Source organism: Tupaia chinensis, unplaced genomic scaffold (assembly GCF_000334495.1).
Source record: "Tupaia chinensis unplaced genomic scaffold, TupChi_1.0 Scaffold000482_1, whole genome shotgun sequence".
In the NCBI taxonomy this organism is placed as follows: domain Eukaryota; kingdom Metazoa; phylum Chordata; class Mammalia; order Scandentia; family Tupaiidae; genus Tupaia; species Tupaia belangeri.
In genome coordinates, this window is record NW_006159994.1 from 406,059 (window position 1) to 420,742 (window position 14,684).

Genomic DNA, 14,684 nt, shown 5'->3' on the forward strand with positions numbered 1-14,684 from the left:
GGTCTAGTCCCTTTGACCACCCAGCCTCAGTCTACTCCACTCCTTCCTTTGCTCTCTAAACATTGGCCACCCCAGACACTTGCCTGTTCTAGTACCCTGACCAACCAACCTCATATGAGCAGAATCATGCAGTAGTTATCCTTTTGTGACTGGCTTATTTCACTGAAGATAATCTCTTGAAGATTCATCCATGTTGTAGCGTGTGTCAGAACTGCCTTCCTTATTTACTTTAATGCCAAATGGTACATGTGCTGGAGAGAGAGAAAGAGAGAGAGTCCGACCCTTCAAAGCAGGGCTTGCTCACGTGGGAATTCCCTTTCCTCCGTTCCTCCTTCTAGTCAGCATTTTGGGCATGCACATCTAGTTTGTTTTTCAAGCCACTGAGGCCAGAATTTGAATGTGGCCAGCTATATGGGATTTCTCTGCACAAGGCCTAACCACTGCACTAAGGGGCCAGCCCCCCTACACACACTGATAAGGAAAATTATTTATTTATTTATTTATTTTTATTTTGTAAGAGAGAGAGAGACAGATAGGGAAAAAGGAAGGGAACACTTAACAGGGCTCTAACATTGTGATCCACCCCCAGCCCCAGCCCTGGATAATGGTATATGTGCCCGGTGTACTCAGGGAGATCTCCTGTCTTGAAATGATGACCTTCCCAAGGGGAATTGTCTCATAGAGTGCCATGTTTTATGGCTGAACCACTACCTCTAGTCCTAGATTTTCCTTCCCCCCCCCCTCCTTTTTTTCCTTAAGGTTCTGGCATAGAGTGAGTGCACTCACCAGAGAAAGAGAGAAAAATGGTGAGAGGGAAAGTGATAAATCAACCCCCAGGGGGATGGCCATGCTGCAATCCCTTCTCCATTTTTCTCCTGGGATGTTGGGCACACACGTGCCTGTGGCTGACATGATTTTCAAGTTCCCAGTCCAGGACTGAAACCATGGTCAACCATGTGGGAGTCGTCCAGCACAATAAGTCTGAGACCCCAACCAGGCAGCTTGGAAAACACGCCAGGTGTATGTGTGTGCATGTCCAAATTTCCAAGATCTCAGAGGAGAATGAAGAAGGGATTGCAGCATGGTCAGCTCCCTGGGGTGTGCTTTCTCACTTTCTCTGTCTCTGTCTCTATCTCACCTCTTTCTAAGAAGTGCACATCTCCTCTAGCAAATTGAGAGAGAGAGAGAGAGGGAGAGTACATGAGATAGAATGCAGCTGTTCCATTTCTTTGTCTGTGGGACTTGGGCAAAGTTTTCTTTGAACATCAGTTTCCTTACATGTAAAATGAATGGAATTGGTAAAACTTAGCTCTCGAGAGACCAGCAGATGGCATATGGTTACATTGCTGGATGTCCACATAATCGACCATGGTTTGAGTCCCAGACCCAGTAGCTTAAAACTCATGCTGGGAGCATGTCCGTGTGTGCCCAAAATCTCAAGAGGAGAATGGAGAAGAGACTGTAGCATGGCCATCCCCTCTGTGGGTTGATTTCTCACTTTCTGTCTCTCTGGTGAGCACACTGACCCTATAGCAAAAATCTCTTAAAAAAAAAAAATTAGCTCTCAGGATGGTGGTGAGGATGAACCAGTATGCTATAGACAAAGTGCCTAGCACAAAGACTAGTACACAATCTTCTACATTTGCACCTCAGACCTCCAGAATGACCACACAATTTCTATTTCATGCTGGAGCACCTTTTGATAAAGAAAAGTGTGGTAGAGATTAGTATTTATACAAAGGCAACATGACTGTCTAGGGGAAAACGCCACTAAATCTACTCTCCAAAGATGGCCAGTGAGGTCAAGGCAGAGAAGTCACTGTCATGGAGGGGAATGACCTTGACCACTTGGCAGCTGTACATCTCTCATGGGGATGTCTGAAGTCCTGGGAGGTCTCTGTCCTGGGGGCAAAACAACTGCAATACAGTGGCTTTGCTTCTCTTCCTCCCACCCAATTGTCCATCAATGATATATCTTTGGACATATCAGGCTGACAAGAGTTGAGGTTGTTTTTTCAGCTAAAATGATTGATCCCCTATGGGATCTCCCCCTATTTATTTATTTATTTTATTATTATTTTTTAGTTTGACCAGAGAAAGGGAAAGTGAGAAAGCAAGCCGCCATGTCCGGGACTTAAACCATGGTTGGCCAAGTAGGAGTCCAGTGCCTCAACCACCATGCCACCTGCTAGTCTCACCCCCCCCCCCCTCTTTTAAGTCTGACCCAATGCAACAGTAATACAAGTAGGACATCGGAAGCTTGGACACGGGCTGAGGTGATAATCTCAGACCCTCCATCTAAAGTGATCCCAGGCCAGAGCTCATAATGAACCCCTCTCTTTTTCTCACTGCAGGCACAAGCCCTTCTCTGGTGCCCTTCACCCTCAACTTCACCATCACCAACTTGCACTACACAGAGGACATGGGGCCCCCAGGATCTCAGATATTCAACACCACAGAGAGAATCTTGAATCGCTGGGTAAAGCCTTCCCCAATGCCTGCCCCATCTCAGTCATGGCCCACTCAGCCCCTTGGACCATCTGATCATCTTCTTTTTCTTCCCCAGCTCAGACCCTTGTTCCAGAACAGCAGTATTGGGTCCCTCTATGCTGGCTGCAGGCTGACCTTGCTCAGGTGAGAACTTCAGAGTAGACAAGCAGGCAGTATAGGAGATGACCACATGATGGGTTTTAACACCCTGCACCCACTGTTCTAAAGGCAGTGACCACCAGCTCCCACTCTGGCCTCCTCTCTTTCCTTTATGAGAAGCAAGAATGAGCATTTCAGTAAAATCTTTATTCTGGAGCTCATAAAAAAAAAACAATTATGAGCTGGACTCATGGCCTAGTGCTTACAGAAACCAAATCCCACATGGTAGACCGTGTCGAAAAAGAAAAAAAGAAAACAATTAGTAAGTAATATTGGTTCCATCACTATCAAGCAGTAATTTTAACCAAGAGTAACTGTATATCAGAGACCTGTTTTTTGTTATGATGACTCAAAGGTGAGGGTTGTTACTGGTTTCCTATGGGTGGAGGCCAGGGGTGCTGCTTATATCCTACAATGTACGAGACAGTCTCCCAGAGCAAAGAATGATCTGATCCAAAATATCAATGTTGCAAAGGTTGAGAAACACTGCTCTAGATGATTTATAATTCTTTCTCCTGTTTTTTTTTTTCTTTTAATCACACTTTGTTTAAAGATTGGCATGTTTACAATACTTAGCAAGCTCTCCCTATCTTATTGGCCTCCAGCAACAGCCAAATCCTTTGTCTGAGCTCTAAGAGGTGAATTTGTGATCCTTTCCTTCCCCCAGAAGAGTTATTAAGCAGCACGGCACAAGGATTGTACAATTTCATTTGGAGTCCTATAGGCCTGTGCTCAAATCCTAGCTCTCTTACCTCAAGACTATGTTACCCCAACAAGTCACTTAATATCTCTATACCTCAGCCTCCTCACCTGTATGTTTGAGTGTCTTTATTTTATTTTCTGTATAACAAATAATTTTTCCCACAATTCTACTGGCCCAAATTGTGGTGATTTGGGGTGGACTTTTGGCTTGGACTGGCTCAGCCAATCTCAAATGAGGCTCATTCGTGTGTCTGCAATCAGTAGTTGGGTGGGCTACTGGCTGGGACACCTGAGTTTTTCTCCATACTCTTTGATCCTCCAGCAAGCTAGTTCAGGTTCATTCACATAATCGGGGTTCCCAGGGCATCAAGGAATGGTAAGCCCTGATGCACATGTGCTGTTCAAGTCTCTGCTTGCATTTCCTAATGTCTATTGGCCAACTGCAGTCACACAGCCAAGTCTAGATTCAAGAGATGGGGAAATAGACTCCACTTTTTATTAAAGAAAGAATTTTTGGTGTCATGAGAATTAAAATGAAAGATGCTTGACGAAAGATCTAATAATAGCAAGCATTCAGTTAATTATTTATGGCCTCTCTTGGACCCAGACCAGATACTAAAAATAATGTGTGGAACTCTCACACATACCCATGGATCACTCTGTTCCTGTGCAATATCTCCTGATCACTGACCTTTTGTCTGAAGATGAATGCCCTCAGCTCACTGGTACTCATGCCATGATTCTGACGTCTCTGGTTCTGCATTACTACAGAATAATACTACAGTCCCATTCCCACCCTCCACCTCAAGATGCTTTACTTCAAAAGGCATACCCTTGCCTTCAAAAGGCTCAGATCCTTTCACTGCAAGGTCCATTCTCAAAAGAAACATTGGTCCTATCATTACCTAACATAATGGCTTTCTTTTATTGAGCACTTTCTAATGCCAGGTGCTATGGAGTCTGTACTATTAGCTCATTTCACAGATTTAAAAAATGAACCACAGAGAAGTTGAGAAACTTATCCAGATTCATCCAGTGATTCTGCAGCAGAGTTGAGATTTAAACAATTTGAAATTATCTTCTTTCATCTTGCCACATTTCTAGATTCTTTCTTTCCACAGCTTTCATCATACTTTTTAAAAATTATTTTAGGAGGTGTGATGTCTTGCTATGATGGTCTTTTTAGAGTTTGGAATAAATATCCTAACATTGTAGATGCTGTATCTTCTATATTCAGGATCTGTGGCTATTTAACTCATTTCTAACCCTCCCCAGCACCAAAGCCAGTCAAGACTGCCCAGTTCTTCTGCTTTCTGTGCACTCCCTTAATGAAGCTTTTTGGTGCCTTCACTTGGACTCTCTATTCATGCATTCCTTCCTGTCTAGGCCTGAGAAAAACAGAACAGCCACTGGAGTGGATGCAGTCTGCACTCACCATCCTGATCCAATGGACGTTAAGCTGGACAGAGAACAACTATACTGGGAGCTGAGTCAGCTGACCCATGGCATCACCCATCTAGGCTCCTTCACCCTAGACAGTGACAGTCTCTATGTCAATGGTGAGCATCCTTTTTGCAACCACACCCTGAATCTGAGAATCTGCACCTAAGAAGGCATGTGGGCTCTCCAGGCCTAGCCCATGTCTTGTCTTCCACCTGAGAAATCTCCCTTGATGACTTAGGACCCCCAAAGACCTTCAAGTTTGAAAGTCCTTCCCTTTGCATTCCAAGGCACTAACTTGTATACCCCTCTGAAACAGAAAAAGTATTTCTCTAGACACATGAAGAATTATCACTCTGACTGAAGCCAATGGTTATTCAGGAGTCTGACCTTTAGACATTAAAAAGCACAGTCTTCAAACCCAAGTTCTATAAATGTTGGTGTGTTTATTTTCCAAAATAAATTGCAACCCCATGAAGACAGGGAATGATTCTTTTATTTCTTTGCCTTTTAGGAAAAAGTTATAGTTACTCCTAGATCCTAAGTGTTGACCTGTGAAGACTTGAAGTCTCAGCTGAGGATGGGGCTGATGGGCCTTGACTATATTTTTAACATCTCTTCCATGTTTGCATCCCAATTCCGTCTTCTTTTCTCATTGCAGGTTACACCCATCGAGCCTCTACCCCCACTCCAAGCAGTGAGTACTTAATTCTTGTGCACCAGGCCCCTTGTGAATAGCAGCTGATTCCCCTACTCTAACTCCAGGGCCTTGGACCCAACCCACTCCCATACATTCAAAGGCTCAGGCTGCGGGACCAGCAGGTGGCATGGTGGTTAAGGCGCTGGACATTCCCACATGGCTGACCACGGTTCAAGTCCTGGACCTGGTGGCTTGCTTTCTCACTTTCCTTCTCTTTCTCTCTGTGTCTCTCTCTGGCCAAATCAAAATAAAATGAATGAATGAATAAAAGTAAATTTTAAAAAGTTTAAAAAAAAAAGACTCAGGTTGGACAGCAAAGAGGCACATGATGTCATCCATGCCCTACACTAAATACCTTATTCTCACTCCAGTCCATTTTTCTCAGCTGCTGTGAATTCCGTTCTCTTCCCAAAGACCTCAGTGGTACAAGCCCACTTCTCTAGCTTCACAGATAGGTGGTTTTCTCTCTAACTCCTTCTAAGAAGCCAGAGTATCGTCTCAAAGACCTAGCAGATGCTGAGAAAAAGTAGTGCATGGGAACCTGAAGCTGTCATAAAAACCCCCTACTCTCCTTTGAACTCCTCAAGAGCAGGGAATGTGTGCTCCTAATTTTTCCGGTTATGTTGACCTTGAGTGATTTTACTTACCTTCTTGATGCCTCAGTGCCTCATCTGCCAACTGGGAATAATATTTCCTAAGTTTGTCATGGACATCTTCCTTCCCAGGCAGTATCTTTAATGACTTTCTCATAACAACTGTACCATAGGAGTCTGAGATCCTGCAGGGATCTCTCCCTCATGGGTTTCTGGGGTAGGCCATGTGATATGGTGATTTAAAGCACAGGCTCTGAAGTCAGGTGTTCTAGAAGATGGACTCACCCAGGCAAGTGGTCAGCTCTGAATATGTGGAAACTGTTAGTATTATTGACCTCATTTCTTTTATTTAAATTTCTTTCTTTCTTCCATGAGAGAGAAGAAAAACAGAAATAGAGATAGAGAGCCAGGCATCCCCAACAGAATCTCCACGCCATGACCAACCCCAAGTCTCAGTCAGTCTAGATCATAGGTTCATGTGCCTACCTGGTGAGCACAAGGAGACCCCAGAACAGGAACCTAGGACCTCCCACAGGGGTCATGTTGCATCACCATTATGTCATGACCGACCGTGGCCTCATTATTTTTATTTCTTCCTTTCTTTTATTTTCTTATTTTTAAATATTTAATCACCGTCCATATTGATAACATACAAAATGAATTCCCCCAGCATAAATACATTGCATATTGGTCCAGGCAAAGACATTACTCTACACAATGCCAACAAGAGACCATTTTCAATTTTTGTGAAGGGAGGGAACCAAGTGAAAATAAACAAAAAATTTTTCATCTCATTCTTACCATCCTTTCTGACCTCATCTTCTTTCATGCTCTTGGCTCATTGCAATGTGAACATGGCTCAACCACAGCAAACTCTTTTCTTTTTTTTCTTTTTCTTTTTTTTTTTTTTTGGGGGGGGGGGGGATTTTTGTTTTTGGACACCACACCTCCGACAGAGAGAAACAGAAAGCAAGAAATCACCCCATGGGGGGATGGCCACACCACAATCCCTTCGCCTCCATTCTCCTCTTAGGATCTTGGGCATGTATGCACACATGCCTGGCATGAGTTTAAGCCACCGGGTCCTGGACTTGAACTATGGTCAACTACATGGGAGTCCAGCGACATAGCCATTACACCAACTGCTGGTCCCCAGCAAACTCTTTTCAACCTCATGGATTTGCATTTGCTGTTACTTTGGAAATACTTCTTCAGGCTGCTTATAGGCTTTGCCTCATTCAAGTTTCTCTTTTTTAATTATTTATTTAATTTTATTTATTATTATTATTATTTTTTAATTTGCTATAGGGCTTGTGTTCTCACCAGGTTGCGGCGGGGTGGAGGGAGGTGGTTAGTGAGAGAGCAAGCTGTCAGGCCCAGGACTCAAAATGCAGTCAACCAAGTGGAAGTCCAGCAACTTAACCACCACACCACCTGTTGGCCCCCATCAAGTTCCAAGCAAAGACTCAGTTCTTATAGGAACCTTGCCTCATCTATCTAAATCAGCCCCTGTAATATTATTTGTTTGTTTTAATGTTTACCTTTTTAATTTTATGATTTGTCATTTACATTTCATCATCCTATAACTCTATAGCACACAATGTGTTTTTCAAGGCATGCATGCAGCATGTAAGTCAAATCAAGGATATTACTGTAAACATCATTATCAACAGAGAAGTTCTTAGTCTTGTATCTGATGAGTTTTTTTCCCCAAACTGGGGCCAGCAAGTGGCATGGTGGTTGGGGCCCTGGACTCCCACATGGCTGACCATAGTTTGAGTACTGGACCTAGCGGCTTGCTTTCTCACTTTCCCTCTTTCTCTCTTTCTCTCTCTGAACCTCTCTGGTCAAACAAAAGTAAATAAAGTTATATAAAATAATTTTTTAAAACAAAAAAATTTTCTACCTAGAAATACATGTGTTAATGTCATAATGATGCCTCACATGCTCTCTATAAATATTACTGAATGCACAAAAGAAAGAACTAAAATGGTGACCAGAGACTCAAGGCATGAATCTAGTCACATAATTTTCTGTCTCTCTACCCCTCTCTGTCTTTCTGGCAAGCACACGCGCCCTGTAGCAAAAACCTCTCCAAAAAAAAGAAAAAGAAAAAAAATTGACAAAATCAAAACAAAACTAAGACTAGGTGGAGCTCTCTGGTGGAGAGAACCATAGCCCATAAGCATGAGAGCTGGAGGAAGGGTGGGACAGAGAATTCTAACAGTCTCAAGACAGATTCTTTTAACTGTCTCTTCTGTTGCAGCCACGAGCCCTGCCCTGGTGCCCTTTACCCTCAACTTCACCATCACGAGCCTGCAGTACACAAAAGACATGAAAATTCCAGGATCTTCAAAGTTCAACAAAATCGAGCAGACCCTACAGGACCTAGTAAGGGTTCTAAGATGCCCACAGCCCACACTCCCTCACTCCTGGGTAGCCCTGTGGTCTTCCTACTCAACTCTTTGTCCTTCCTCCCCAGCTTGAGCCTTTGTTCAAGAACACTAGTATTGGTGTGTTGTACTCCAGCTGCAGACTGACCTCGCTCAGGTGAGATGTCCGGGAGTGGATGCACACACTCCCATGCCTCCCAGATTCACTTCCTGAATCTACCTTGCCCCACCCCACCCCTGCCCAGTGTGGTAGGGTCTGAACACCCATGCTGCTGTACCTACTGAGTCCTATCCCCAGTTCCTATCCTCTTAGGCTTCTGTTCTGTCTTCCTTCTGGTCCTAACTATGGTGGAGTGAATGTTCCGCAGTTACTGAAATTATTTACTAAGAAAAAATTAAAAATAAAAAACGAACAGTCCTTGCGGCATGCCCTTTTGTTAACCTGCATGTATCTAAAGTATTTGCAAGATCTTGGAGCTGCCCCACTTGAAATGTGTTCCCCCTTGGCCCAATCTGGGAGTGGGATGGTAGAAGACTGGAACTGGACTGTAGACAAACAGCCAACTCTCGTTTCAATTCACCATCTTTATCTTTTGATCATTTGTAAATTCTAGATTTTAATTTTTTTGTCTCTATTTTTTTTTCTTCTTTTCACCTTTAAGGAAGTTGATTTTGGCTTTGTGACTTTATCAGACATGATTATTCTTGCAAGTTCCCCTCAGTACCAATCCTGCATATGTCCCTAACTCACTCCCTTAGGCCAGAGAAGGACGAATCAGCCACTGGAGTGGATATGACCTGTACCCACCACTTTGAGCCTATGAGCACCGGGCTGGACAGAGAACAGGTGTACTGGGAGCTGAGCCGTGAGACCCATGGTGTCACCCAGCTGGGCTTTTTCTCTCTGGACAAGAACAGCCTCTATGTCAACGGTGAGAGGCAGTACCGCTTCCCTGGGGGTCTCACTGCAGACTGCATGGGCTCATAACACACATTCTGGATCCCTTGTCCTTTTGAGTTTGGGGAGGACTAGAATTTACCCCAGCCTGGCCTGCACCACTGGTTCTTTCCCTTGGACTAGACAAGAGGCAGAAAGATGAACGGTAGATACCCTGATAAGAGAAAGTCTTCCCTGTGCTCCAGTTATAATCTCTGGGGTTCACCACAGTGTCTTCACTCTAAGGTGTCTCTGTAAGTAAGACAAATCAATAGATCCATGGACACCCAATGGACCCCAGATTCTTCTCTTTTTTAAAATAATTGCTAATTTAATTTATTATTATTATTTAATTTGCTACAGGGCATGGGCACTCACCAGATGGAGGGAGGGAAAGTGAGAAAATAAGCTGCCAGGTCCGAGACTCAAACCATAATCAACCATGTGGGAGTCCAGGGCCTTAACCATTCTGCCACTTCCTGGCCCCTGGATTCTTCTTTCCATCACTCATTTTTCTAATTTTCAGCCCCTCTCTCCCTCTCTGTTTTCAGGTTACAACCATCAGGCCCTGACATCCACTCCTAGCTGTGAGTAATTTGGGTCCTAGTACTGCTTTGCCTTGGGGTCTACCATTTCTCTCCCCTGTCTCCTCCCTCATATCCCTAGAGAAGGAAGGAGATGGAAGAGTCCTGGTCTTTCCCCATCTTCATTCCCTGACTTGGAAAAGACACACCCAGCCCAAGCCTAAGGCCAAATAACATTATCCCAAGGTCCCACGATGGGCCCTCCTGGATCGGGCAGGCCCTCTAGCCCCTTGTTTGTCTCATTATGTTTTCTTCTCAGTTGCTATGACTTCTTCCATCTCCCCAGCAACTTCTACAAGCCCCCTCTGGATATCCACAGGTAAGAACTTCCTCTTTGTGCTTCCTCCCTACCAAGGTCTAATCTACTTAGCCAGTGGGAGGGATTCCCTGGGAGCCACAACTTCTGCACTCCTTCATTCGACAAGTATTGATTAAGCTTTTACGGCATAAAAGGCTCTGGTAGTGCATCAACACACAGACTAGAAAGCGTCCTGGACTTTGATGGGCTCCTAGCAAGGAAGACAGAGAAGGAAAAATGTGACTGTGTTGATAAAGATCGAATTGCAATCAGGATGGTCCTGGGTGCACTTTGCAGATAGAGAGAGAGGGGTTTACCTCTCTGGAACTTAGTTTTCACTTCCAAGACACAAAGGAAGAGCATGAGCTACGTGTGTGCTTGGACAATGCCTTATTACAGGGCATGCCAGGGCACTTGGGCAAGCTCCGGCCAGACCAAACTTTCCCATTCCTGGCCTCCCAGTGGCCCAAGGTAGATTTCCATACACTTGCCAGCCCTGGTTACAGCCCAGATGAGCTGGCATCATCACTGATATACATCAGCTCGTGCCTCCCCAGGGTGTTGTGACTACTGGACACCCAGGTCAGCACAGGGAGTGTCTATACTTACCCATGGTCTCAGGTGGACTGGTTAGGAGCACAGACTCTGGTACCGCAAAGCGTGGATTCGAATTAAACTCTGTCATTTAGAGATTACGTGACTTGGGGCAAATTATGTAACCTCTCTTTGGTTCAGTATGCACATCTGTAAAATGGGGATAGTAATACTGCCTCTCAACAAAGGGATGAATTAAATGTCAGTACATGAAGTACTTAAAATAGGGTCTGACACGTAAGAATGCAATTGTCTATTTCTTCCATTTTTTTCTATTTTATTTATTTTCTATTTCTTATTTACATTTAATTATTGTACATGTTTGTGGGGTTTAATATGGATTTTCAAAGCATGCAAGCAGTGCACAATAATCAAATCACGGATGATACCAAAGTCATCATTTTCTCTTTTTATAGAGAATTATTTATTTAACTTTCATCTTATTATTATTATTATTATTTAATTTGCTATCGGGCACATGTGGTCACCAGAGAGAGATAGAGGGAGGGAAAATGGGAAAGCAAGCCACCAGGTCCAGGACTCAAACCATGGTCAGCAATGTGGGAGTCTAGCACCTCAACCACCACACCACCTGCTGGCGCTCATATCATCATTTTCAACAAAGAGTACCACATTATGATGTGTACCATTAACTTGTGCTCGATTCGTTTTTCTTTTTGGGAGGAATATATATATATATATATATGTGTGTGTGTGTGTGTGTGTGTGTGTGTGTGTGTTTGGCGATGTTCATTCTTTCCATTCAGTTTAAAATCAATAAATATATGGGTCTCAGGGAAACAAAATGGGTAAAAACAAAATCTCTGAAAAGAGACCGACATCTTCTACGTCAATAGTGAATTTGCCAAATACACATCTAGATAGATAGGGCAGAAAAGAAAGACGTTCTTCTAGAATTCTAGACACCTGGAGGGTCAGCCATGTCTGCTTTCTGCTCAGTGATACATTTACCACCATACTGCAATAGTTCATAACGGGCCCCAGATGATACTAGTGTCTGTGGGTTTTTCTCCCTGAGAAAACTACCCATCTTGGAGAACAACCCTCCTCAACACTTGAAGGTATATATGTGGGACGCCCATGACCAGATGCACAGAGCAAACCTGAGCTCAGTGGAGTCTTTTTCCACTCTTCCCCCACTGCAGCTGCTGGTCCTTTTCTGGTACCCTTCACCCTCAACTTCACCATCATTAACCTGCAGTATGAGGAGGACATGAGGCACCCAGGCTCCTGGAAGTTCAACTCCACAGAGAGGATCCTACAGAGTTTGGTGAGAGCCCTGCCCACCTTACTATGCCACACCCATGAAATAAGACCACACCCCCATGCCAGCCACACCTACTGGTACTAGCCCCGCCCATATCACCTATGCCATGCCCAGGGAAAACAACTCCACCCACCTGCCCCTGGTCTCAACAGATTCAAGCCCCACCCATGAATACAGCCCCACGCACCCCCCCCCCCCTGGTGTCTGCTTTCCCCCCCCCCCCCATTCTCAGTCTTCTTGCTCACTTCTGTCTCCTCCACAGCTCAGGCCTCTGTTCAAACAGACCAGTGTGGGCCCAATGTACTCTGGCTGCAGACTGATCTTGCTCAGGTGAGACTTGAGAAGTTCCTGCTAGGGCTGCCTCAATGGCTTCAAGGCCCGAGGAGTTTGCTCTGGGCTTTCTTCCTACCCTTGTCGTGCATGTGCTCAGCACAGGTGGAATTCAGGAGACACTGGCTCCAGACGCAAAGTGTCTCCTGATTGTATGACCTCTCCATCAGCTGTCCCCAACCCTGGCTTTTTAAAGTCCCTACTTTCCCTCCTATTGAACAAGAAGGGTATTTCCTTCAGGCTTCAAGTTCTGTCCCCAGGACTTCTCTCAGAACAAGGTGCTCCCTTCACTTGCTTCAATTGCTAATTCTAGTTCTTCATCCATCTCAAGCATGAGCTCCCTTGTTCTCATGCCAGGAGGTGGTGAGCTTCAGCCTCCCAATTTCATAAAAACTCTTGTACCCATGGCTCTGCTTCTCAATCTCAGGCTGGCTGAAAGTGGCTGCACTCAAAGAATCTGTGTGTGGCTACTGACCGCTCTCCCAGGCTTCTCGTTTCCTCTGACCACTTCCTGTCCTGCCCCCAGGTATCTCAGGAGCCCTCCCTGCATATACCATTCATTGTTATTCCCTTCGCCTGCCCTCCCCAGGCCAAAGAACAATGGGGCAGCCACAGCAGTGGACACTGTCTGCACCTACCGCCCGGACCACACGGGTATTGAGCTGGACAGGGAACGGCTGTACTGGGAGCTGAGCCGAATCACCAACACTATCACCCGGCTGGGCCCCTACACCCTGGATCAGGACAGTCTCTATGTAAATGGTGAGCAGAGGTCATCTGTTTTGTAGCGCCTGCATCCTCCCCTCTTCCTCTTCCTTAATCCCCCAACTCTGAGCACCTTGTCTCTCTCGGTTCCTGTCTCCCTGCAGGTTACACCCACCAGGCAGCAGAAACCACCCCCAGCAGTGAGTACCCAGTGGCTCCCCAAGGCCCCCTCTCAAATCAGGGAAGAAAGCAACAGGTGTGACACCTCCACTTGTCTGGGAGGAAGGGGCTGGGGCACAGGCTAGAAGTTCTTACAGTAAGACAGCTCTGTCATTGGCCAGACACAGAGAAATGCCAGTAACAATTAATGCAGGGAAAATGGAGGACAGTAGGTGAACGATTCAACAGAAATAAATGCAACTTTTAGGTCACCAGTTGCCTCCTTCAGAGCTCCACAGCTTCCAAATAGTTCCTTGCTTCGTGTGTAGAATGTGATGGTTAAACCTCAAAAATGGTGCTCCTGTCATTGGGTGCCATGGAGCTTCTTTTAGTAATTGAGTGGTCTAAAGTAGGGTAAGCCCTGTACTGAGACCTTGGCCTCACCCCTGTAATTATCCCAAGCCTGACACAATGTGACCTCCCCGTCCCTATCCTGCTGCAGCCACAGCGTCACCCCTGGTGCCATTCACTCTCAACTTCACCATCACCAACCTGCGCTTCAGGGAGGACATGCGGCCTCCAGGGTCTGGGAAGTTCAACATCACAGAGAAGGTCCTGCAAGGCCTGGTGAGAGCCACACCCTCCACTTCACCCCTGCACAGCCCGCTGCTGTAACCACCCTCCTCACTCTACCCCTGTCAGTCCCACTCCTGCTCACCTTGACGACCATCCCACCAACCAAACATGACCCTGCCCTGCCTCTCACAACCTCTGCTCTCCTCTCTCTCTCTCCACAGCTTGGGCCCTTGTTCAAGAACACCAGTGTCGGCCCCCTGTACTCGGGCTGCAGACTGACCTTGCTCAGGTGAGACCTTGGACTGCCTGGGGAGTGGACTGCAAGGGTTCCCAGGTCTGAGCAATATGGCAGACTCCCTGCCGGCTCTCTCTGTGAATGTTCTCAGCAGAGATGGCGTTGAGGGGACCGTGGGCATCGTATCCTATCTTATCCTCACATCTATCCCCCAGCTGTCCTCAAATTCTCCTGAGACCGTCAGCAACACTGAATCCCTACCCAAGTGGTCCCTTCCGAATTCCTTCCTTCACTCCCTCCTTTAGACGAAGAAGAATATTTCCTTCTGTTTTTAAATTCTCTCTCTTTTTCCCTTCTTTATTTTTGGAGAGATTTTTTGCTATAGGCCATGTGCGCTTACTGGAGAAACAGAGACAGAAACAGAAACAGTCCCTTCTCCTTGATCTGACTCTTGGGATTCTGGGCATTCACGCACACGCCCAGCATGAATTTTCAGTCACT

The 14,684-nt window shown here is 45.5% G+C and overlaps 1 protein-coding gene across 1 annotated transcript in view; it reads left to right on the forward strand.

Moving 5' to 3' along the window:
• Positions 1 to 14,684, forward strand: part of MUC16 (mucin 16, cell surface associated) — a 126,597-nt gene that overhangs the window by 72,201 nt on the left and 39,712 nt on the right. Inside the window, 16 exon segments of the mRNA XM_027774819.1 lie at positions 2,355 to 2,479; positions 2,567 to 2,634; positions 4,738 to 4,910; positions 5,453 to 5,488; positions 8,351 to 8,475; positions 8,567 to 8,634; positions 9,237 to 9,409; positions 9,966 to 10,001; positions 10,258 to 10,317; positions 12,057 to 12,181; positions 12,441 to 12,508; positions 13,098 to 13,270; positions 13,378 to 13,413; positions 13,875 to 13,999; positions 14,170 to 14,237; positions 14,335 to 14,422. Coding sequence (XP_027630620.1) covers positions 2,355 to 2,479; positions 2,567 to 2,634; positions 4,738 to 4,910; positions 5,453 to 5,488; positions 8,351 to 8,475; positions 8,567 to 8,634; positions 9,237 to 9,409; positions 9,966 to 10,001; positions 10,258 to 10,317; positions 12,057 to 12,181; positions 12,441 to 12,508; positions 13,098 to 13,270; positions 13,378 to 13,413; positions 13,875 to 13,999; positions 14,170 to 14,237; positions 14,335 to 14,422 — 1,547 coding nt within the window.